The sequence below is a fragment of the Suricata suricatta genome, chromosome 14 (assembly GCF_006229205.1).
Source record: "Suricata suricatta isolate VVHF042 chromosome 14, meerkat_22Aug2017_6uvM2_HiC, whole genome shotgun sequence".
NCBI lineage: Eukaryota > Metazoa > Chordata > Mammalia > Carnivora > Herpestidae > Suricata > Suricata suricatta.
In genome coordinates this window covers 26,483,831-26,509,169 of record NC_043713.1, presented here as the reverse complement: position 1 = coordinate 26,509,169, position 25,339 = coordinate 26,483,831, and the positions used below count along the sequence as shown (strand labels likewise).

The 25,339-nt window shown below is 47.2% G+C and overlaps 1 protein-coding gene across 1 annotated transcript in view; it reads right to left on the bottom strand.

Moving 5' to 3' along the window:
- LOC115277390 (lipoxygenase homology domain-containing protein 1-like) overlaps window positions 1–21,949 on the bottom strand; it is a 29,608-nt gene extending 7,659 nt beyond the window's left edge. The window contains exons 1-9 of the mRNA XM_029921556.1: window positions 21,878–21,949; window positions 21,363–21,498; window positions 20,650–20,810; window positions 19,609–19,695; window positions 19,059–19,194; window positions 9,168–9,322; window positions 7,352–7,512; window positions 2,684–2,760; window positions 1,599–1,795 (exon numbers count right to left, since the gene is read on the bottom strand). Of these exons, the coding sequence (XP_029777416.1) occupies window positions 1,599–1,795; window positions 2,684–2,760; window positions 7,352–7,512; window positions 9,168–9,322; window positions 19,059–19,194; window positions 19,609–19,695; window positions 20,650–20,810; window positions 21,363–21,393 (1,005 nt within the window). The 5' untranslated portion in view covers window positions 21,394–21,498; window positions 21,878–21,949. The remainder of the gene's footprint in view (window positions 1–1,598; window positions 1,796–2,683; window positions 2,761–7,351; window positions 7,513–9,167; window positions 9,323–19,058; window positions 19,195–19,608; window positions 19,696–20,649; window positions 20,811–21,362; window positions 21,499–21,877) is intronic.
- Between the last annotated feature and the right edge of the window lie 3,390 nt (window positions 21,950–25,339).

Sequence of the window (25,339 nt, the reverse complement as noted above, 5' to 3'; positions counted from 1 at the left end):
GTGAGTACTAAGTGCCTCTTTGCAGCAGATAATGAAAACAGCATCAGAACTGAGTGCATGCAGCCTGGGTCCATTGTAGGAAGGAAGGAAGCCAGCTTCGTTTACAAAGCCTGAGAGCCTTTTGGGTGAGTGCCAAGGGCCACAGGAGAGCTTCCCGGTCTGTGGTGCTGGGTCAGTGATGGGATCAGTTGGAAGAGTAGAGACAAGGACAAGAGTCTTCTACCCAATAGGATGGGAAGCTCCTTCAGGACAGAACTCCTTAAGTTCTCCCAAATCCAGTATGGCTCGCGCACACGGAGCAACTGCTCATCGACAGCCAGCTTACTGAGCGCTGACTGTGGGCATGTGGGTGCTACCAACATGCTTCATGCCAGTAACAATCCCATGGTGTCCTCTGTTATGACAGATGAAAACAAAGGTGAAGGAATGTATAGGCAAGTGCAGGGAAGTGGCAACATGGGGCCTTGGGCCCTCAGCGCTAGAGCTGGCTCTCCCAACCTCTCAGTCACACTGCCTGTTGAGGGGATTTCAGAACCACAAGGAAAGACCCCGAACTCCATTCCCCTCCCCTCAGGTGTCTCATCTATCTGGGGGTGTTGCCAGGAATCCTCGGTAAAGGGAACAGCATCTCACTCCATGATTATTAATTCAGCTGAAGATGTAAATACCGTTTGAGGAAGGAAGACTGTGATTTAAGCTCTTTACCATCAAGGTACACATGACTGACATGAGGGCACTTTGATGGAGTACCTGAATAGGGTGAGGCGCAGAGAGAGGGGAAAGGGGCGGGAAAGTAAGGTTGTAGAGGTGAGCTTGTAAGCATCCCAGTTCCTGCTAGCCACACCTCGAGAAGGGAAGCCCAGCTCAGACATTGCTACAAAAGTTTCCAACACTATGGTTGAGAGCATTAGATCTGTATTTTCCCAGATGAAGTGCTCAGACTTCTAGCAGCAGGGCCACCAGCACCTTGACAGAGGGAGACCCTCAGGTGCCATCTTCTAATGCAGAATCTCTCCAGTGTTGCTGGGGTCATGCACTGAAACAGGTTTTCTGAGCATAATTCAGATAGATACACGCTCATATTGGGAATTGGGAAGTATTTTCATCCCCCCTTTTCATTTCTTCCCTTCTCCTCTTTTCCTTTCCTACATGCCTGTGTCCCCTTCTCCTGTGTCCCCTTCTCCAGTATCTGGGATGCAGGCACAGGTCTTGGCTATGTAGATAAAGGAAATGCTGTAACTATAGACACCAAAATACACATTCCATCCCTAAACAGACTCTGGGAGCTTAATCACTGTCCACATATATTCTGTTGCTCTGGGTCATCGCTAGAAAAGAGTGTATGTAGCTCACAAACCCCCAAGGGGGCATTTTTTTCCCTTTGAAATGGGTTCACCCATGTGCATGTGAGTGTGTGTGTGTGTGTGTGATGTGTACTTGTATGTGATGTGTGTGTGATATGTGTATGTAAATGTATGATGTGTGCATGTGAGTGCATGTGGATGTGATGTGTGCACGTGAGTGTGTGCGTGCATCCACATGTAGACAGATGCAGGGTCGGTGAGACCATGTCGCATGATCTTGGGAAGGAGACTTACAGTTCCAATGTTCAGGGTCTCGAGCGTGAACTCATCCACTCGGCTACGTTCAAAATAGTCTTGCAGGTTGTTGTCAGAGACAAGAAGAACTTGCTTGATGGTGTCAGATTTATCCCCATAGAGCTTAATGTAGACTCTGGAATCTGTGCTGGCCCCAGAGACGTCCCCGGTCTTCAGGCTGATGTGGTAGCGGAAGTCTGGGCAGTCCAAGGTGGCAGGCGGGGAGGGAGGGGTTAGTGCAGGGCAGGTGGGAAGGGCTGGAGCAGGAGGGGAGCTGCAGCCAGGGCGGGACCCTGGGCAGTGGGCAGGGGTTAGCAGCTGAACCCTTGCTCCCTATAAGTAGCCCCATGATGGAGCAGGGCTCCCGTCATCTCTGCCAGGTCCCCTCATCAACAACACTGGGAAGCTGATCCCCGTTTGGTCCGCCCTCAAGGTGTGACCATGCTGACAACGGGAAAGTATTCAAAGAATACTGGGTGTGAAAGACTTGAAGGACCTCAGACAACCACCCTGTCCAGTCTCTCAACTGATGCATGAAGACACTGAAGCAAAGGAACATAAGCTTTGCAGACTGTGTCTAGTGCATCATATACGCAATATTATTGCTAAGTATTCTGATCTTACATGTAAATAATGTACATTCCTCCTTATAAGTGAGGAATCAGAGCCTTAGAAGGTTACATGTTTGGCTCAAGATGTCAACAGTTCAGAGACGGTGAGCCAGGAGGGAAGTCCTAGTGTGGGCCTGAAGCTCCCTGTCACGACACAGGATGCCATGCTGGTGATCTTCCATTCCGTCACTCAGAAAGGTGTGCATCGTCAGTGCACGAGAGGAGATAAACACGTCTGTTTGGCTGGTGTTACTCCTTTCATTGGCCTCATCAACAGAGGCCTGTGGGCACTCGGGGGCCCACACCCATGCCACAAGGAGACTATGGAGAAGAGGATTGCAGATCCTCCCTCAGAGCCCCTTCCTCTCCCCCCTCCCCATTGCCACCCTCCAAGAGTGACGTGGAGACTGCAGCAGCCAGAGGACGCCTCTCTGATCGGGGGCACACCCACCACCTGGTCTCAGGACCACTTACTCTTCAGGGTCGCGTTGCTGTCACTGGGCAGCAACTCTCGGACCAACTGACCATCATCCTTATCCTTGTCCAGCCACCTGTTGGGCAGACAAGGGGCTGTTAGTGTTTTGGCCAACAACCAACCGTCACACTGTTCGTGCAGTCACCAGGGAGGCCAGAACTGGGAATTCAGCAGAGAAAAAGGCTCTAGAGGGGCTGAGAACAAAGGGTCCCTGCCCGGACTGGGGGGGTCGGGGGGGGGAAGACGGCCCCGAGAAGGCGGTACTGGCTGAGGTTGGAAGGGTGACAAGGAGTTAGCTGGGACAAGAGGGAGGTGCCATCTCCAGGGAACAGCACATGTTGGGACAGAGCAGGGTCTCCAGGAGCTGATGGGAGGCCAGTGTGGACGGAAGGCAGTGGGGGAAGGGCAGCCAGCCTGCATAAAATGAGGCTGGACAGGCGGAAGGGTCACAGGATACAGGACCTTGGCAATCACAGTAGAGTCTGTCCTGAAGCCATGAACACCGGTGTCAGTTATCATCAAAAAAATCACCTCTTTTTGGGAGAGCCTACCATGGGCACGGCACTGTGCTGAGGGCTCTGGGGAGAGGAGAAGGCAGAGATGACACGCTGAGATCAGTAAAGACACAGCTCAGCCATTAGAGAAGCTACCATCCAGTTAGGAAGACAGAGCAGCCAAGGTGCTGAAGACCGGGACAAGGATGGCTGTTGAACCAAAGTCAGCGCAATGGGAATTCAGAGCAATGACAGCTGTGGGGAAGGGGCTTTGCTCTGAGTCCTCAAGGAAGAATGAGATTTGCCAACAAGGAGAAGCTGGGTCTGGACCCTACAGGGCTGGGTCTGGTGGTCGTGACTCCTCTATGTCGGAGTGGGCCAGGGTCCCTGCTCTCTGCTGGTCACCCGCTTGGGGGCAACATATTGCACCAGGTCACCCCAAAATCGCTATTCCCACTGAGCATGGGATGTAGCCTGAGCAAACAGATGACTGTGCAAGCACAAGGTGCCTAGGCCCCAGTACTCACGAGGGTCTGTGATACAGGTGACGGCAGCGGGAGAGACACCACCAGTGACCTCCAGTGCCATAGGGAAGCCAAGGTACCCAGCTCTTGACCAGCGTCTCCCCATCTGCCTCTGCAGTAGAACTGGTCTTGGCAACACAGCCCTGTTATACTCCTGGCAGGGAGGCACCTTCCTGGCCCCAGAAGCCATCGAAGGAAGCCAAGTCACCACCTCCTCCCCCGCCCTCCTGACACGGAGCTCAGGCCTCCTGAAACCACAGTCCCTCTGCCAATATACCCCCACTTGAGGGTCGGCATCCCCCACCCTTCTCTCTTCCCCCGCCACAAGCACATGAACTTACAATCCCCTGGGACCTTACTGCCTGCCAGCTGTTAGCTCACACAAAATGTCAGTTGGCTGCTAAGTGGTTACACTTGCCATCGGCTTCAATGCTGAGTCCAGAACACCACAATTATTCAGGATTCCAAGACATGAAGATGCAGTTGTGGAATTCTGATGCTGACACCAGCAGGGGGGTGAGGGGGGGCCAGGGAGAGAGATTTGAGAGCAGGGACTACTGCCTAGAGCCCCTCCAGTCAACCCATTAGGAGCCCCCACCTCTGTCCTGCAAAGGTCACTGCCTGCAGAGGTCACCCAGCACTTCCCACAGACGGAGACTGCAGAGAGGGGTGTGGCATGGCCCGGCCAGCACTCACAGCCACGGCAGGCCCTCCACCACCGGAAAACTCTCGCACCCTCCCAGCCTTCTCCCCACCACTCACCCATCCCCAGGCCCACCCTAACAGTAGAGGGACACCGTGCCTTGTCATTTCAGTTTCCAATGAAGTACTTGCAGGGTGTCAATAGAGATTTCCAATTATAGCCACTTTCTTTGAGCTTCAGACACTTGGGCCCAGGTTCAGAGTGAGAGGCTGCTAAATGGGTGAGCCTCTTTACTGGTGATTTTATTGTTGTTTTCCTGGGCCCATAAGACATATAAGCAGCACACACACGTGCCCACCACACACACACGCACACACACACACACACGCACACGCACATGCACATGCACCTGCCAGAGCTAAACCGCTCACCCTACCTCACCTGGCAGAGAAGTCTAGATAAAGAGGTCTGCTTTTTCCTCTCCCAGGGAGTTAAAACAACAGCTCAAGTGGGAAAAAAGCAGCAGCTTGGAGCTCCTGCTCTACCTCCAGGTTCTTCAAAGTCCTCGGGCCCTGAGTCAGCAAATGATATCACCACAGGCCTCAGCAAGGTACAAGAATCCATTTTCTCAAAACTGCAGGAACGCTTTAAGGGTTTGGGGGCAGAGAGGGCTCCAGGGGTCTGGGGGCGTCAGTCTGCCTTGTGCCCTACAGTCAGCATCACCTGTGTCTTTGGCAGACATGGCTCCTGTCACAGTGCAATCCCATTTCATCCTCCCCATCGCTGTAAGACACATGCTGGGCAGGAAGGTACAGAAGACCAGAGAGGTTAAGACATCTGCCCAAAGCCACACAGCAGGGACATGGCTAAGTCTCCTGATCCCACACTCCCCCTGCATCATGCATGTAGCAATGCAGGCAGTGTGGATATACCAACTTTTTCCTCATCCCCTTTCCAGATTCCCCGTCCTCTTACGGATCTGTCCCAGGGCTCGGTCTTCACCATTCTTTATCCATGCTCTCCTGGAAGGATCCTATGCATTGCCCTGACTTTAAATTCCATCGCTATGCTCTCATTTCATAGATCTATTTCTCAAGGCCTGGTTCTGCCTACTTGACTCACAAGCATTGCAAACCTAACATGCCCCAGCTAAGCCTCCGGTGTTCGAGAACTTCAATCCTCAACCCTTCCTCTCCAGGCTCCCCATCCCCACCCTCAGCCCTTCCTCCCCAAGCCCCAGGCCCCCTACTTCAGCAAGAGCATGACGCCTGCCCATCTACTGAAGACAGGCACTTGGGGTCTCCAAGTCCCCTCTCTCTTGTGGCACAGCCTAGGAGCTCTACTTTCAGGATCTGCCTCTGGTGTGGCCCCTCCTCCCCACCTCCACTGCCACCACCTAGAGCCAAGCTGCCACGTGACAGGTTTAAATGGGTCCCCTAAAAACGATATGTTAAAGTCTTTTTTTTTAAATTTTATTTATTTTAGAGAGAGAGACAGAGCATGAGTGGGGAAAGGGCAGAGAGAGAGGGAAAAACAATCTGAAGCAGGCTCCAGGCTCTGAGCTGTCAGAGCCCGACATGGGGCTCGAACTCATGAACTGTGAGATCATGACCTGAACTGAAACCAAGAGTTGGACACTTAACAGACTGAACCACCAGGCACCCCAATATGTTAAATTCTTAACCCCTAGTACCACAGACTGTGACCTTATTTGGAAATAGTGTCTTTACAGAGGTAATTGAGTTCAAAAGAGGTCACCGGCCTTACTCCAAAACGACTGGTGTCCTCACAAAAAAGGGAAATGTGAACACAGAGACAGACATGCACATAGGGAAGACACAGGGAGAAGGTGTCCATCTACACACCAAGAAAGCCTGCGGCCACCAGAAGCTGAAAAGCATGGGGCAAACCCTGTGCAGAGCTCCTTCAGAAAGAACACCGCCCTGCTGACACCTTGAGCTTGAACTTCTGGCCTTGTAACTGTGTGACAATAATTCTGTTGTGTAAGCCACTCAGTCCGTGGCGCATTTGCACAGCAGCCCAGCAAACTACTATAGGCCGTCGTGGGCCCTGCAAAGCCTCTTATCAGCCTCCGTTTTCTTCTGGACCTTCCAGAGCCAGAGGGGACTTCCTAAAATGGAAGTTGCTTAAAGCCATATATTGACTGCCTGTCCCTGTCTGACACTTGTCCCCACCTCTGACCTCACTTGGTGACTTTCTCCTTTGTTTTGGTCTTACTGAGGTTCTTGAACCCTCAAGCTCTTTCCCTGGTACTTTCCTTTTTATTCCTCAGGAAGTCAGCCTAACTGTCCCCTCTGCAGATAGAAATCACACAGTGCCTCCATCTCGAAGACACCCCACCTCTGTGTGGCCGCTCCCAGCAGCCTCTGTGCCATCGTGAGGTTTCCTTCATCCCATTCCTCACAGTCCATGAGTATTTCACTGTTTATTCACTTCCTTATTGTTTAGTCCCCTTCGAGGCTACGCACTGCAAGAGGTCAAGGGGCATGTGTGGAGCAAGTGATTAATAAATGGGAGTAAGTCTACTTCATCCAGTCCTTCATCCTCACGCACCAATCAGTCCCTTGCCAGCCTCTGCATGAGGCACAAAACTGAGGAAGGAGCTCAGTCCCGTGCCTCATGCCACCTCTCCAGCCCGGATGACCACCCAACTCCTTGCCATACATCCACCCTGTGATCTTCTTAAATTTTTTTTTTTTTTAAGTTTCATTCAGCAGGTAACAATGAGATAACTCAGTTAAATTCTACATTGCCATATTGTATCTTTAAAAAGTAAGAACACTGCGGTACATAAATAGACACAGTAGCAGCACACTGGGACCCCTGAACTGGGGTCTCTGCACCTGCGGGTGGGGTGGGGACGCAAGTCTTAGCGCCATCAGGAGGGCCACTTCTTTCTTGCACCAGCTACATCCTTAAGCCACTACTTTGCTCCCCGATCCCCAGCAGTGGGTAGGGCAGAGTCTTCCCAAAGACCGCACCTACCTGAGACACGGGAACTCCACGTTGTCGCTCTCGGGCTGCCCTTCTTCTCTCACGAGCACGCGCTCCAGGAACCAGCCACTGCCTGCGCCTTTGCCGTCATGCCTGATCCTCACCCGCCTCACCTTCCGCATGGTGACTGACTCGATGGTGAACTCGTCAGCCTTCAGAGGCAGAACACAGCAAGGGCAGTTGGACAGTGGCTCCCTTAGGACCCAAACACCAAGGGAAAACACAAGCCCAGAACTCAGAAAAGCCAGGGCTGATGGGTTGGGCTATTGGTCTTTCACAGGTGGACTGGGGGATACCTAGAAAGAACAGGTCTAACCCCTTCTCCAACTGCTCCTACTGGGAAGTCATTCGATACCAAGTTCCCAACAATGGAAGTCTAAGTTTTTTGGTTAAACAATGGCCATTCCCTATGATCTTCTTCTAAATGGCAGATCTCCCAGGAGGATGGATACATTCGGCTGTTACCAGTCACAAACCATTTATCATGAATTAGTTCCTTGGCTAATCAACTCAGGTTCCTGCTATAGAAAGATACTGACTGGGGGCCAGTGGTCTTGCTAACTTCACAGTTCTGCCTGCTAATGGGGCTGGAGAGTTGCCAAGCCTACATGAGCACATCTGGGGGTTATAGCTCAGGGGTAGAGCATTTGACTGCATGAGCACATCTGGGAGCCTCCAGGAACAGGAATATGAGTGTGGGACGGGTAGACAAAGAAGTCAGAAGAGGCAGAAGGAAAAAGTAGGAAAGGGTGGTAGGCGGAGAGAGGAAATGTACAGATCTATGTGAAGTCTCCTCCTCCAATCCTCCCCAATGAACCTCTGTGTACCCACAATGCTCAGATTATTTTTCCACCCAAGCACCAGGCCAGACTGGATTGGCTCAGAGAGACCTCCACTCAAGTCCCAGGCCTTGTCCTTCCATCGCCAAGGCAGAGGCAATATAGGGGGAGAGGGCCAAGGCGTATGTGAGGTCAGTCTGCAAATCTGCTTCACCCGGTGAGCACCTCCAGCCTCACATCACTGCAACAACGACTGTACCAGGCACCTGCTCTGTGCTGCAGGCCAGGTCCGCTGGCGGGCGCAGTACATCCGCATCCCTGATCTTCACACCAGCTGCCTACAGGGGTGTGGGCATCCCTTCCCCATTCTAGACCTGGGGAAATGGGCTGGGGGAACGGAGCTACCGGCTCCAGGCTGGGTTTGCCCTCAGATCTGCCTGCCACTCTCCCCACTGCCCCACTGGGCCTCCCCAGGAAACCCATTTGACAGGTTCGAAAAATGAGGGGTGCACCCTGCACATCCATAATGAGGCTCAGAGCAGATCCCAACCCTTCCACTCCCATGTTTAGTGTCTTTCTTCGTTTTTCTTTCAAAAGGAAATGGCGAGGTGCCCCCCAGTGGTCATGTGGAGCGGAGAAGGCAACGTTCCCAGCTTTCTACTAGTCACTGTCCTTCCTTCCACAGGCAAGGTGCCCACCATTCCGTCCTGCCTGGCCACCTCTGAGGGAAGAAAAGTGCCGCTCCTACTTCCCCAAACGTCCTCCTATTCTGTCCCCTTCCCAAAGCTTAAGGGAGGGGAGGGGACCACGGCCCCTCCTGGTGGCTCTTCAGGTCCCCGCTGAACAGTCCCAGGATGCTGGAGGGCGTCACGTGTGCTAGTTCGCCATTCCCCTGAGCAAGCCTCTCCGACAGCTGGGCCCCAGCACCCACATCAGCCCTACTTTAGCAGAGAAGGGAAGACAGAAGACAAGGGAACAGGACCTGGGACCCTGAGAGCCACGTGGGCAAGGTGCCTGGCTGCACTCACATTGCCCTTCTCAAACAGGTCGGTGTTGTTCCTGCAGTTGTAGAGCAACCGCTCCCCCGTGTCCCCCACGTCACCAAAAAGGCAGAGGTAGACGTTGGCATCGGTTCCTGCACCTTCGAGTTCTCCAGTGCACACAGTCACGCGGTACCGGGCCACTGTCAGGTAGAGAGAGGGACACAGTGGCTGGCCACGCCCTGCTCCCAGCACTGGCCCCGCTGCTCCCGGCTCTACCCTCTCTCCCTCCAAGTCTCACCTGGGCTGATGCTGCTCCCTCCCCAGCTACACAAATCCCAGCTCAAATGAGTCAAGGATCAGCTCACCAGCAGGTCCCTCGTCTCACCTAAACCAGAGGCTCCCAGTCCCAGTCAAGCATCAGAATCCCCTGGGAAATTCTTGAAGAATGCAGATTTCGGTGTCCCACCTAGACTTCCCAAATCTTAGTCTCCAGAGGTGGGATCCCTAAAGCTGCTTTGTTTTCATGCTCCCCCAGGAGACTCTGATGTGTTTGGGGACCACTGGTCTGAATCAAATAATCCGACCCTTGATTCCACCCAACCCAGCAGACTCTTATGTCTTAGGTTGTTCTCCAATTCATATGTATCCTGTCTTCCCAAGTAAGATGATTTTTTTGTGTGTGAAACAGAACCAAGCCCCACTTTCCTTCAGAAATGAAAGGCACAAAATGCAGCCACTGTGGGAAGTGTGGCAGCTCCTTTCTCTGTTGAAAATGTACTTGGAGGGGCGCCTGGGTGGCTCAATCTGTTAAACCTCTGACTTCGGCTCAGGTCAGATCTCATGTTTGTGGGTTCAAGCCCCGCATCAGGCCCTGTGCTGACAGCTAGCGCAGAGCCTGGAGCCTGCTTCCAGTTCTGTGTCTCCTTCTCTCTCTGCCCCTCCCCCTCTCATGCTCTGTCTCTCTCTGTATCAAAAATAAATAATAAAAAACATTAAAACTTTTGTAAAAAAAAAAAAAAGAAAATGTACTTGGAGGAGGTAGACCTGCATCCCTGCCCATCACAGCCTCCCCTCTCACTTTGAATAAGCTAGAAAGTGAGGTCCATTCATTCATTCACTCACTTCACTCATTTGTCCTGTGTGTGTTGACTGAAGCCTCGTAGCTGTCGAGCACTACTACAGGACAGACACGGCAGTGAGCAAGACCAACAGACTCCTGCCCCCATGGTTACAGCTGAGTTGAGAGTGGGCAGGTGGAGACGAAAGATGGACAGTAAAATTGAAACAAATTATAGCCAGGAAAATTTCTGAGTTATGTCTGCAACAAAGATTACATAGGAGCAGGGTGCCCTAGAGTGGAATGGAAATAGGGCGGGGGAGTGTGGTGAGGGAGTGAGAATTATCATGTAATTTTTTATTGTAATTATTTTCTTCTCATACCTTATAAAAGACAATTGCATACAGCAGTAAATATAAAACTTCACTGGTGGATTTAAAATGTATAAAGACATGATTTGTATGACAGTATAGCACAAAGGAGGGGGAAGAGAACAAACCTATAGTGTAGCAAAGTTTTTGTATATTACTGGAATTAAGTTGGTATTAATCTGAGCTAGATTGCTATAAGTTAAGATGTTTATTGTAATTCCCTGGGCAACCATTAAAAAATTACAAAATATATATATATATTAAAAAAAACAAGGGAACCAAAACAGTATTCTAGAAAATATTTATTTAATACGAAAGAATGTAAAAATACAGGAGCCAAAAACAAAAATTGAAACATAAAAAACAAATAGCAAAATGGCAGGCATAAATCCTGCCATATCAGTAACTATAGTAAATGTAAATGGACTAAATATTTCAATCAAAAGACAGAGTGTGGTCATCATCCTGCAGAAACAGGATGGGTCTTTTCACCCTATGTTTGCTCAAATACCAAGAATGATGATGTCACACATGTACCAAGAGTGAATATAAGATGTATTATTCATATAATGAGGAGTTCTGGGGAGAGGTGTTGTAGGTTCCCCAAAAGATCCAATAATGGCTTGAGACAGCAGGGAAGGATGACTAGCTTGGGATTTTATGGTGATTAAGAGATGAGAGTTCTCTTGCAGGGGTCAGGGCTTGCATGGCTTGAACTTTCCACCAGTGCTAAGGGAAGAAGCATCCAGTCTTCTTACCAAATGGCCCAGATATTAGGCAGAAAGGGGCAGGGGTAGTATAGCTTAAAAGTTGTCAGCAAATATCAAAAAAAGTCAAACTATTACACAGATATTGGCAAAATTGATAATGAATAGAACTATATGTTATATAGAGATACATAAATAGGTTGAAAGTAAAAGAATGGCTACCAGAACTGGCCATCAGAAACAGAAAATCTGAATAGACGTGTAACAAGTGAAAAGATTAAATTAGTAATCAAAAGACTACTCACAAAGTAAAGCTCAGGCCCAAATGTCTTCACCACTGAATTCTACCAAGCATTCAAATAAGAGTAACAATTCTTCTCAAATTCTTCCAAAGTAGAGGGGGGAATATTTCCCAACTCATTTTATGAGGTCAGCATTATTCTGATACCCAAACCAGATACAGATATCACAAGAAAAGAAAATTACAGACCTATATCTCTTATGAATATGAATGCAAAAATCTCCAACAACATACTAGCAAGCCAAATCCAGCAACATAAAGAAGAATTATACACTTTGATAAAGTAGAATTTATCCTAAGGATCTAAGTTTTGAAAATCAATTAATGTAATGTACCATACCAATAGAATAAAAAACAAATATAATATGAGCATTTTAATAGGTTCAGAAAAAAACATATGACAAAATCTAACATTTTTCAATTTTTTTCAATGTTTCTTTATTTTTGAGAGACAGAGACAGAGCGTGAATGGGGGTTGGGGCAGAGAGAGAGGGAGATACAGAATCCGAAGCAGGTTCCAGGCTCTGAGCTGTCAGCACAGAGCCCAACACAGGGCTCGAACTCACAAACCGCTAGATCATGACCTGAGCCGAAGTCAGACACTTAACCGACTGAGCTATCCAGGTGCCCCCAAATCGAATATTCTTTTATGATAAAAAAAGAAAACCATCAACAAACTAGGAATTAAAGGGAACTTCATCAACCTATGAAAGTCATCTATGAAACCCCACAGCTAACACAGAATTTATGGTGACAGACTGAATGCGTCCCTTACAATCAAAAACAAGACAAAGGTATTTGTTTTTCTTTTTTTTTTTTTAATTTTTTTTAATGTCTTTATTTTATTTTCAGAGATAGAGCAGAGAGTGAGCAGGGGAGGGGCAAAGAGAGAGGAAACACAGAATCCGAAGCAGGCTCCAGGCTCTGAGCTGTTAGCACAGAGCTCGATGCGGGGCTCAAACCCACGGACTGTGAGATCATGACCTGAGCTGCAGTCAGACGCTTAACCAACTGAGCCACCCAGGTGCCCCAGGTATTTGCTTTTCAACATTTGTTTTCAACATGGAGGTTCTGGGGGTTTTAGCCAAGGCAGTTAGGCATCCAGATTGGAAAGGAAGAAGTAAAACTATTTCTATTCATGGATAGCATGATCTTATATATAGAAAAATCATAAGGATTCCATTATAAAACATTTGAACTAATAAATGAGTTCAGCAAAGTTGTCGAGTATAAAATTAATATACTTGCTCGACTGTATTTCTATTCTCTTGCAATAAACAATCCAAAAATGAAATTAATAAAACATCTCCATTCAAAAGAGCATAAAAGGAATAAAATATGAATAAATTTAAGAAAACAAGAGAGAAACTAATGCTTTGAAAACTATAAAATACTACTGCTGAAAAAATTAAAGAGTATTTAAATAACAGGAAAAGCATCCTGTGTTTACTGACTGGAAGACTTAACATTGTTAAGATGGCAATACTTCCCAAATGGATCTACAGATAAAGTACAACCTCTGTCAGAATCCCAGCTGACCTCTTTGTGGAAACTGAAAAGCCAATTCTAAAATTCATATGGAATTGAAAAGGACCCAGAATGGCCAAAACAATCCGGAAGAAGAAGAATAAAGAAGTGTTGGCAAGGATGTGGAGCTATTGGAACCCTCGTACATTGCTGATGGGAATGCAAGATGGTGCACCCATTTTGAAAAACAGTTCCGTAAATCCTCAGAAAGTTAAACAAAGAGTTACCATATAACCCAGCGATCCCACTCATGGGTGTATATCCAAGTGAAGTGAAAGTATATGTCTACACAAACACTTATACCTGAATGTCCATAGTAGCATTATTCATAATAGCCAGAAAAGTAGAAACAACCCAAAAGTCCATCAAAGTTGAATGTGAGCTACCAGTACAATGAAATATTGCTCAGCAATAAAAAGAAATGAAGTACTGCTAGGAGCTGCGATGTGGATGGACCTTGAATGTGAAAGGAGCCACACACAAAAGGTCACCTATTATACGATCCCACACATATGAAATGTCCTGAATAGGCAAATCTACAGGGACAAAAACAAAATAGATTATTGGTTGTCAGAGTCTGAGGAGAGAGGCAGAGGGAGGAGTGTGACTGCTAATGGATATTGTGTCTCTTCTGGGGGCGATGAAAATGTTCTAAGATTTGACAGTAGTGATGGAGGCATGATTTTATCAACATGCTAAAAGCCACTGAACTGTACACTTTAAATGGGTGAAGTGTATGTGACATGAATTATACCTCAAAAAAACTGCTGTTTTTAAAAATGGACACTACTTATTGGTGATTCATCTAAAAAAGAAGATAAAGTATATTAGGAATGAGACAAATCAGCAGAGTTGAATCCAATGCGTACATTATGTTTTCAGTAATATACCAATTTTTATTGGAGATGTAGAGACATCTGAAAATCACATTTGACCTTTAAACATGTGGGTCTGTGAAGACACAGGGTGTGCAGCCAAAGCTCTGGTTAGAAGAACAGGCAGAGAATGACTGCCTGTCCACAGAGCTGGCACAGGCGGGCACTGGAACCATGGGGGTGGGTGCACAAGCATCCTGTCCCTATGCCGCCTCTTCATGGGGCCACAGTCCCTGAACTTGGAACCTCTCTGCCTTCTCCAGTCACCCCTGCTGAAATGCAAATGCCAAGTGTTTTCAACCTCCAGCCTTCAGCCTTTGCATAAGTGAGGCTGATGCTTCTGAGTGTAGCTCCCAGTAACAGAGCTGGTAGCAGCAAGAGGAATGAAGAGCATGAAATGGAGTGAGCACTGAACCAGGGAAGCACAGAAGGGAAGAAGGAACACCGGCCTTGCTGACTCAATTCCGATGGACAGTTCTGCAGTTTTAGCTGTAACTACCGGGCAATTCCCAGAAGCAAACTGATGAGGGAATGTGGCAACCCCTTCGCCTGGGAATTCCAGTCCTCTTTGTTCAGGAGTGCTAAGGTCCATTTGGCCGGAAGTTCTCAGGGCTCCCGACCTTCTCCAGGGGCCCCCTCCCAGCCCACCAGCCACTGAGGTCCTCAGCTCACTCCTGGCAGGAAATCGACAGTTCAAAATAATTGTATTGTTAGCTACCAGCAGTGTAGAGTGCCAACAGATGGGGACGTACTACCAGAGCCTCTTAAAACTTTAATTTAAAAATTATGGCTCGGCCTGATTAACAAGAAGCTTCGATTTTCAGCACTCGAGTCCAGTGGTCTCCTGCCCACTCATCAGCAGTATGTAATCACTCCTGCCGCGCCTGCAGTAGAGAACGCAGATCACATTGCTTCTACCAACTCACCGCGCTCCTGAGGGAGGGTGCACATACATCATAAGCAGTGTGCCTAGTTCGTGTGCCTCCATGTGCCAGGGCTGCGTTAGTCAGTGAGGTCGCTCCTGAAAGCCTCTCCCTCTCAGACATGGCATTACCTACTTCTTTGGCCCTAGTTTTCATTCATTCATTCATTCATTCATTCATTCAGTAAACCAGGAGTATACAGTTTCAAGGTTAGAGAATTGGTTTTAAATTGATACTTATTTTATGTGAGTCCAAGATGCTCCACTTAAGGGATTGCCAGGAAGCCCTGTACATTATCCACTAAGCCCTGGTACCAACAGGGCAAGTGGGACTTGCCACCAGCTCTGTCTAGCATTACAGAGAAGCATCCAGACCAAAAAACAGAGATCCAAGTTCCCGTAGAGGTGCGTGAGAACACCAGGGTGGGGGCTCCAAGCGAAAGAGAAATTCATGTGGGCCAGACCAAGCATGGGGGAGAGAGAAGTCCAAGTTGACATGGGCTTGAGAGCACTGCCAAGGACCTCGAGAGGCACCAAAGTGCCTTCAGAGCCAGGACCGACAGCTCTTTGATCCAGCTCTTCGTTACAGACTTTTTTTTATTGAATTGGTTCTTCAACAGCATTGCAGAAGACAAAAACCAACAGCTACGACAGCCCCACATCCTGTCTCCTGTTTAAAGATATTGCGTGCATATTTACATATGTAAGCTGCAGACATGCCCTTCCTCCCCACCCCTCCTGCCACAATCCCTCCTTATCTCACCCTCCGCAGAGAACATCTAGCTCCAGTGGCACTTCGTCAAGTGTGTCTCCCAATGTCCTGGGCAGAAAGTTTACCTCACCGCTGTGTGTCCATGGCCTTCTTTCACCAAGTCCCGCCAGAGTCACCTTCAAAATCTGTCTTGAATCTATCCTCTCTCTGGTCTAGCCAATCCTTGCCCACACTGAGGACCTCTTTTTCTCTCCCCTCGATGACTTCTTATAGACTTGCCCCTAAAATCCATCCTCCACACGTCCACAAGACAGGCCAGGAGAAGTGTTGGGAGTAAGGAGCTAGAAGGAGTTTCAGGGTGGGGTGGTGTCACGGGAGGGCTGGGAGGAAGAAGCCTGAGCCAGCGGCGGGATGTGTTGCCCAGAGGAGCTTTCATCCTGAGTGAGGCACGAATCAGCTATCAGCAAAGTGGATGAGGACCAGGATGTGGGTGCGGGGATTTTCCACATGAACATTGAAAGCAGCAGCACAAAGGCTCTGACGTCTTCATGTGCAGAAAAATTACTTGGTAAGCTTGATTAAAATGCAGATTGCCAGGCATAGGCCTCAGAGAGTCTAATCAACATATCTGCGGTGGGGCTGAATGAGTCTCCCTCCCCCCACCAAGTCATATGTTTAAGTCCTAACCCAAAGTATCTGAGAATGTGACAGGACTTGAAGGCAGAGCGTTGAAAGAGGTGATTAAGATAAAATTAGGTCCTCCGGGTGGGCCCCGAGCCAATACAATTCCTGTCCACATAAGAAGAGGGGATTAAGACACAGACATGAGCACACAGTGGAAAGACCCTGTGAGGACACAGCGATAAGGCCGCCATCTGCAAGCCAAGGAGAGAGGCCTCAGAAGAAGCCAACCCTGCTGACGCGTTGATCCTGACTTCCAGCCTCTAGAACTGTGAGACCCTTAATGGCTGTTGTTTAAGTCCCTGGTCTGTGGTATTTTGCTGTGGCAGCCCGAGCAGACTGACATGCTGCCCTAGAACCCTGGAGGAGGTGGGGGTGAGGAGAATGACCGAGGGGCATGTTACACCACCTTCCGTGCAAGAGGAAAGTAACCAGAGGCCACCAGAAGACGGGACAGGGACTGATCGGGGGCAGAGGTGACACTGTGAGATGGTGTGAGCCCCGAGTGTGAGAGTGCAGGGGGAGTCAGGCGAACTCCCTTCCTCTGGCCCCACAGTTTGTGAGGAGAGAAACCAGGGTTGGATGGACAGGGGAGTCAGGCTTCAGTCAGGGTAAGGAGGAGGTGGAGGGAAAGAACATTCTGGGCATTCTGCGTAGAAAAACCTCACTAAAGTGACAATATACCAGTATTTTCAAGATTTAACAAAATAAAAAATGGTTTCATCCATGAAGCTAGGGGAGGGGGCCAAGTATAGACAACAGCAATAAGAATTTGGGAGCCTGAGAGCCCCCGGAAAAGCGATTGGTTTGGGCACAGTGGTTCCTCACCAGCAGCATGGGCACCACCTAGAAATCTGCAAGACAAGCAGGTCCTGGGTCCCATCCCAGACCTCCTGAATCAGGAACCCTGCGGGGGAGGCTCCCCCCTCCCCGCACACTGTGTTTTAACAAGCCCTCCGGGTGATAATGCACAGGCAAGTTTGAGGAGCCCTGACTTACCGGACCAGAGAGACCTGATCAGAGCTCTCTCTTGTGAACTTTGAGAGGCAACTAGCAAAAAGGCTCAGGAATGACAGCACTGGGTAACTTCAGAAACAGGGAGTGAGGATCTGAAGTCATGAGAATTGGTTAGAAAGATTGAGGAAGGGGTTAGGTCCCAAGACCCCAGCCCCACTGGTTCATTTCGGGCTCAATTCTGGCACACAAAGGGGACAGATCCGATAAGATCTGTTTATTCCTGCCTTGATTGGCTACATATTATAGTAAGTCTCAATTTGGAGCAGAATGCTGTTATCAACCATGTTCATTAGGGACACAGAAAATATTACTGAACATGAAAAGATAGAGTGCAGACCCTGAATCAGGAGGTGGGAGACCTTGTTCTAGGTTTGACTCTAACTGTATAATCCAGGCAAGAATGCCTCACTTGCCTGAACTTCACCAGGCAGTTTTAAAGGCCTTTGAACCCCAAAATTCTATGTTCACATTTGTATTTAAAAATGAAGAACCATAAAGTAGATGATATGAAATTGCAAGCACTGTCTAATTAGACTAACAGGGTGCTTTCTTCCTTTTTTTTTAAATAAATTATTGTCAAATTGGTTTCCATAATACACCCAGTGCTTCTCCCCACAAGTGCCCCCCCCACCATGACCATGGTCCCCCTCCCCCTTCAGTACATGGTTCATTTTCAGTATTCAATAGTCTCTCATGATTTGTGTCCCTCACTCTCTCCAGCTCTCTTTCCCCCTTCCTCTCTCTATGGTCCTCTGTTAGGTTTCTCCTGTTAGACCTATGAGTACAAACATATGGTATCGATTCTTCTCAGCCTGACTTATTTCGCTTAGCATAACACTAACAGGGTGCTTTCTTAGTAGATATTTGCTATGTGGGACTTCTAAGTTTTTGAGTATTTACCTCTATTTAAATCATTTCAACAAATATATACCAGAACTTCCATTAGATATACAAACGTCTGAGAAGTGACACTATCCAAATATTTAGAAGGGCTACTGAAACTATGGGTATTATTATTTTCTATATATTCTTAACTCTGTAATTTTGCAATATTACTATACTATTAAAAAATTAAGGACTCTCACAGTGATAGCAAATAGATCAATTATCCTAAGTGCCAATTCTGATCGATTGCTAATGTTTGCTTGGGGTGCTATATTGAGAGCGCTGAAACTCATCTCAGACTCAATGGGAGAGAATGCTGTGATCACTCAGTAATGTCTGCCAAGGACAAAGGACAGGACATGTGCTGTGTCTGTTTATTCTACTATAACTTAGAGGCAAGATGATCTCCCTAAACCACTTCGAACATGGAACCTGGGACCCACATTGAAAGCTTAGTTCCTCTCCTACTGGCCTTGACTAGAAATAGAGGCATCATCAGGACAGCCAATCACAGCCACCAGATACAGCCTTCCTTTTGGGAGAGCATTTCATGCAGAATTTGAAAAGGATGTTTCTTTAATGTGAGGAAGGCTGTGGAGAAATGTTGCTCAGTGCAGATTCTTCTCATCCCTTCAGAGCCCACCTGAGAACCCATAAATGTCACCTCCCTCCCCTACACCCACCATCACAGAGCACTGGTACCATGCCTTAGAGATGGCTCCTTCAAGCAAGTCATAAGGCTGGGAACTTCGAAGTTCCCCCCAGCATGTGGAGGGGGCCTGATGAGGTACCGCAGACAAGACTACCAGCTCAAGGGCCAGCCCGCCGCTGAAACGCTGAGGAGGAGTTCCTCTGCCTCCCCCAGGATGGTCAGTACTTACTGGCCATTATCCTCCGCACCGTTGGGCCCTCTGCGGTCATTTCCCTCACGATCTCATTGTCATCTTCATTGGCGTCCAGCCAGCGATTGCAGTTGAAGTTATACTTGTCCTTGGTCAGAGTGTTCATCAGGGTCATCTGGAATGAAGTCCTGGGTGAGCAAGGGGGTGTCCGAGAGATACACCACACCCTGGGGACCCCATTCTGCTACATCTAAGAGAAGCCATGGCTATCCGCTTGAGATGATTTTTGTGGAAAGTGGAGTGCCCGATTAACACTTACTCCTCTTGGTCCCTGGAGACCCACACTTGCCTAGCAGCCAGGTGACTGGGCAAGAATGCAAGTCTCCTAAACACCTAAGCATTTACTTAGTTTAGTTTGGAAGTCTTCTCCCCATCAGGAAGTCCCATGTCCTGTGTCCAAATTCGGATCTCACTGTGAGACCCACACTTACCCACCCCCACTCCCAACAGACATAGACGTATGTGACAGGGTCATTAGAAAGGGTTCCTCTCCCCACCACCTCCCAAGCCCCAAGATGGCACCTCTCACCCTCTCTAAATGCCATCCAGAACCAGGGCTCCTTCTGTCATGCCATGCCCGAATCTTGTAAAACCTGCCAAGATCCGGGAGCTCAATCTACGGGGAAAAATCACAAGGCTCACGTGGGTGGACATAATCAAGGGAAATGTGTTTATCCTCACAGCTGACCCCCTCCCCGGAGGGCTCCCACCCCAGGCCACTTCTTCAACAGTGAGGATGGCTTTGCTTCAAGCACTCTTGCAGGCAGGGTGCACATGAGGGCAAGACAGCTGTGTAGGGCTGGGGTTCAGTCTGGCCTGGTGACACCGAACAAAAATAACTGACCCACAGTAGGATCCAGAATAAAGAAAATCTTCCAAGCAATAAACTCCCAGTAACAAAACCCATATGGCAACCCTGCAAATGAGCACAGGCCCACAGCCCCAGAACTCTGCTGGGCACTAAAACAGACAAAAAGATCAATACAGCAGTCATGCCCTTTCCCTAGGGGCTGGCAGTCTAGCCGGGAAGACAAATACATGAAGAGCAATGAACTGAGAGCCTAACAGACGCCCCAGCGGGATGCTCTGGGAAGACAGCTGAAAATTACAAATCATTCTCACCTAAAGGTCAGAGCTCACTTCTGTTGGCAAGATAAGCCTTGCTCTGGTTATATATGCACCAGAAATTTAGCATTAAATTTATAATTTACCTTAAATTTGCTCCTCTCTACTTCATTCCAGATCAGGCAGTTTGATGCTGCAAACTCAGGGTCTCTGTTCTATGATTCCCCAAGCTTCTAGGTTCCTCAAGAGCTTTCCATACCTGCTTCTTTCCCCCCGGCTTGGTTCTGGAGTGTCTGATTCAGGTGAAGGGCCAGATCCAAAGTGCACCTCTTCCAATCACTACTTTGCCTATAGATCACTCTGGCACCCCTTGCAAGGAGCTGAATTTCTCATTGTTCCCTCTTGTCCTCAAACTGGATTCAATATCTGGCTTAGAAAACCATCCCCACAACAAATGTGTCCTATGTCCTTTCCTCCCTCCCACCCCATTACACTTTTCTCCTACCCTAAATTTCTCGATTATGCCTGGTTTGAACCACTTGTTGTTGGGATTCAGAAGAATCTCATCCGTCCGCCCTTTCTGCCCGTAAATCTGGATGAAGATGGGCGAGTTGGTACCAGCTTTCTTCAAGTCGGTCGTCCAGACCCACAGGGACCAGGGGAACTCTGCAGCGACAGGTCAAGAATAAAGGGGTTTTCGTGTTACCAGTGGGGAAGAGGAGCAAATCCAAGGAGTTCAGGACTGAAGCACAGATCACACATAGGTGTGGCTCCCTCTCAGAAACCCACTCTAACAGGTGCCGATTATCAGAAGCCCAAGGATTACCTGCTACTTGAAAGAGGGTACCTTAATGTTCCTTTTAATGGCAAAAGCCTATCGGTACGTTTTAAACAGGGAGAAGAGTTGACTCCCTGCACCGTGTATATTCAGAGTGCACTGCGTTGAACCATTCGGTTTAACATCTAGCCCAGCACAGCAGCTTATTCAGTTTGGGGTCACAGGGGTACTAGGCCCTGGTGCCGGGTATATAACTTTATGCTGGGCACACAGCCTGTACTTGGAGAACCGAGCTCTGTGGGGCCCATTCCCTTCCTTTCTAGAGAACTGAGAAACAGAAGTGGACTCCTTCGAGGTAAAGCTCTCGCCCAGGGTCTGACATCCTGGCCACTGTTGGCCCTGCCTCCAAGGTCACCGACCTCTGGGCCCCCTCCACCTACTTTTCAGCCTCTTCTTCCTGAGAGACACCATCTCGTAGAGCTGCCTCTCGATCAGCCCATCCACCTTCTTCTCATCCAGCCAGCTGCTGCAAGGGAAGGTCTGCTGGATGCCGGTGAAGGGGCACAGAATCACCACCTGGGAGGGCAGAGGACGAGTCTCCTGCAGCAGGTGCCCTGGTTGGGACCCTTGCGGTGTTTGATAGCCACTTCATATTAAGGGCTGTCTACATTAGGTTCTTCAAGGAATGGCACTTTTCTGCCAGTTCTCTGCTCATTAAATCTTCAGTCAAGAAATACCTCCCCCAAGGAGTCGTCCCAAGTAGGTATCATCCATCCCCCAATTTACTAGCCCAAATCTCGAATCCTTCCCCTACATGTAACACCCTCTTTGAACACCGTATTTCTTTATGCACTTGATAAAATCTCAGGCCAAACCAAATGAACTAGAATACAAAATTAAATCCCTGTATTTGTCTTGTAGGGAAAAGGTCAATCACATAAGAGGCAATAAAAACCTGGAATTTAATACAAAAACAAACTGCTCTCTTCGGGGCTTGTGCCTCATTAAACCTTCTTTCCTATACTTCATCTAGTCACATTCTGAACTCATGAGTTTAGAATTCAGAACTGTATCCAGCCTCGACCACTCACATTAGAGATGTCCAATGTGACACCACAGTGTCTTGTGACACCACAAGGTTTTCTATCAGCCAAGAAATTGACTCTTCACATTGCTAGACTCTCTGCTTTCTCTTCTTTTTAACTTGAAAACTAATTTAACTCTACCACTGATCAACATTTTGACAAGCCACTGTCTTACTGGCTGTTTGTTGTCAGTAGTTTATGTTTATTACCATTGACTACAGTTTCCTTGGATCAAATTATTACACTTAGATATACCCAGATATCTCTGAGAATTCTAATACTTATTACCTGACCATCATAGCTGTATAAAATCTTGACTTATAAGCATCAAAGTGAAGGGGAGATAAAATATCCGGCAGGTAGAGGGAAGTTTGTACACCCTCAAGCTCCTCAAGAAAGTCTCCTCCCTAGAGCTAAGTGATGTCGCAGAGCCTTAGGCAGTAGCCTCCTCAAACACTGTAGTCCTGTGACACAAATGCATTAGCAATTGACACAGTCTACCCCAACACACATTTGATATATGGGAAATAAGCTGAGGTCCAGAAAAGGGTATGAAGTGCCCAAGTTTGCAGTTAATTGGTGTCCGTACCAGGAGATTAAAAGTTCCTGACTTTTAATTATTAGTCGGAGGCCTTTTATGCCCAACAGCAAGAATTTCAGGATTCCTGTTAAGGCTGGGGTCCCCTGGGACCCATTACTGTGCTCCAACTTTTGCGCTGAAGAGTCTATGCAACCATGTACTCAGAAGGGGACCTACCTGTACACAAAGTTGGAGGGTACCCATACGGGGTGATCTGGGGGCACAGATAGCTATAATAACTAATAATTACTTAACAAACTTTCTTCTTTCTTCTGAACAAATCCTGTAATTACTTCCTCCTAGTTCACTCCTGAATTTCTCTCTAGTTATTACATGTGTGTTAGTCTTGTTTGATCAACAAGATAGCAAACTCCTAAAAGGCTGAGTTTATGTGTTCTCACCCCTTATGGCTCCTCCAAACACAGCTCTAAGCATACAGTAAGTACTTAAAAATACTTGTTAAAAGTTCTACTTCTGGAATAGGTAGTCCAACAAACAAGGTAGTCTGAAAAGCCTCACGCCACCGCAAAATACCCACAGGCTGGATTAATAACAGAAAATATCATTTTATATACATTGTTGAGCTAACAAGAAGTTATAGAAAGGCTACAAGAGCCAGAAAATTTCAGAGTAAACAGAAGCCAAGAGGATGGGCATATGTGAATGCTGAAGCTGGTGCTGCACCAAAAGCAAAAAGACAGTACCAGACACTCAGAGATCAGGAAACCAGTTGAGAGGCAGGAGACTAGCCCTTGGGCTTTGCAAACTGGAGGATCTGAACTACAAACGCTGAATAAGCAGACACACGTGAAGGAGCTGCTCTCTCAGAAAAATGGTGGGCAGGGGAAAATGTGCAAAGGGACCCTACCTTCTCTGCCTTTGCTCCAGACAGACAGTAAAAAGCTCCCCTTAGAATTAGTTACCATAAGCCTGGTCACCGGCAGGAGAAGCAGTAATACACGTACACCTAGATGTATCCGAGAGAAGCATCAGCATGCCAAAGACAAAGAGAAGAGAAGAGCATCGGGAGAGAACAGAGAGCTGATAGCAACTAGACTAACGGAAGCCACAAAATACCTGGGGTGGGGGAGAGGCAAATAATTCAGTCTAGAATTTTGTACTCCAAAATTATATTTCAAGAATGAGGATGAAATAAGAACATTTTCCAAATGAACAAAAATAGAGCCCACCACCACCAGACCCTAACCAAAGGTACCTCTAAGTGTGAACTTCAGGAAGAAGAAAATGGACACCAGAAATAAGGTCTCTGATGCAAGGACGGATGGCAAGCAAACAAGCTGGCAAGCATGTAGGTAAATCTAAACAAACTGATTATTTTTTAAAAAAATTTTAATGTTTTATTTATTTTTGATACAGAGAGAGACAGAGAATGAGAAGGGGAGGGTCAGAGAGAGAAGAAGACACAGAACCGGAAGCAAGCTCCAGGCTCTGAGCTAGCTGTCAGCACAGAGCCCGACGCGGGGCTCGAACCCACGAACGTGAGATCTGACCTGAGCCGAAGTCGGAGGCTTAACTGACTGAGCCACCCAGGCGCCCCAAAACAATGATTCTACAAAGCGGTGTCTCATGTGTGGATTTGAAAATAATTTAAAATAGAGCTAAAATACTAAACGAGAATAGCATGTAGCCCAGATACAGGGTTATTACCCCTAGGTATTTTCAAGGTCATTGCCAAAAAGAAAGTAGAGATGGTGACTGAATTTTGGGTTTGCCACATTAAGTATGAAGGGTAAAACTGCAAAAGTGACCACTAAAGCAACAACACAAAACAAACCAGAAACAGAATACATTTTCTAATTTAGTATCGAGGAAATAAAAACAACCAATCCAAAAGAAACAAAAACTATAAAAGTAGAAAAACAATATGCCAGACATTACAATAAATATAAGTGGACTAAGCTTGCCAGTTAAAAGACAGATGGTGTCAGACTAGATTATGGTAAAGATTTAGTTCACCAACAGGTTATAGTAATGCCACACTTAATAACATAGCCTCACACTGTGTACAGCAAAAACTGTTAGCTCTACAATAAGAAACTGAAATACCTACCACTCACATGAGAAATTTCAACACATCTTAGTAATCAATAGATCAAATAAAATGCTAGTAAGGAAACAGATAATTCAAATAACAAAACTATTAATAAACTGAACTTAACATATAAACTTAATCTTAAATTCAAAATCTTAAATTCAACTCTCGGAACAATGCACAAATTGAACATGCATTGTAAAGTATCTCTCAAATCTCTTTTAAGTGGCATCATATAGACTATGTTTGCTGCTTGAAATGATATTAAATTAGAAATAAATAACAAACCACAATAAAAGAACATGTATTTAGAACCTAAAAATCACATCTCAAAATAGCTAATGGGTCAGAGAAGAATTTTAAGTAGAACAATAACTAAGCATAAAGCATAAATAAAAAAGCTGACAAATTACGTTTCATCAATATTAAAAGTTTCTGTTCTTTAAAACATGTTGTCATGAAAATGAAAAGGAGGGGTACCTGAATGGCTCAGTCAGTTAAGCATCCTACTCTTGATCTCAGCTCAGGTCAGGATCTCACAATTTGTGAGATCGAGCCTCATGTGGGGCTCCACGCTGACAGTGTGGAGCCTGCTTAGGATTCTCTCCCTCTCTCTCTGCCTCTCCCTTCCTTGCTCTCTCTCTCTCTCAAAATAAATAAATAAACTTAAAAAAAGGAAAATGAAAAGGTAAGCCACAC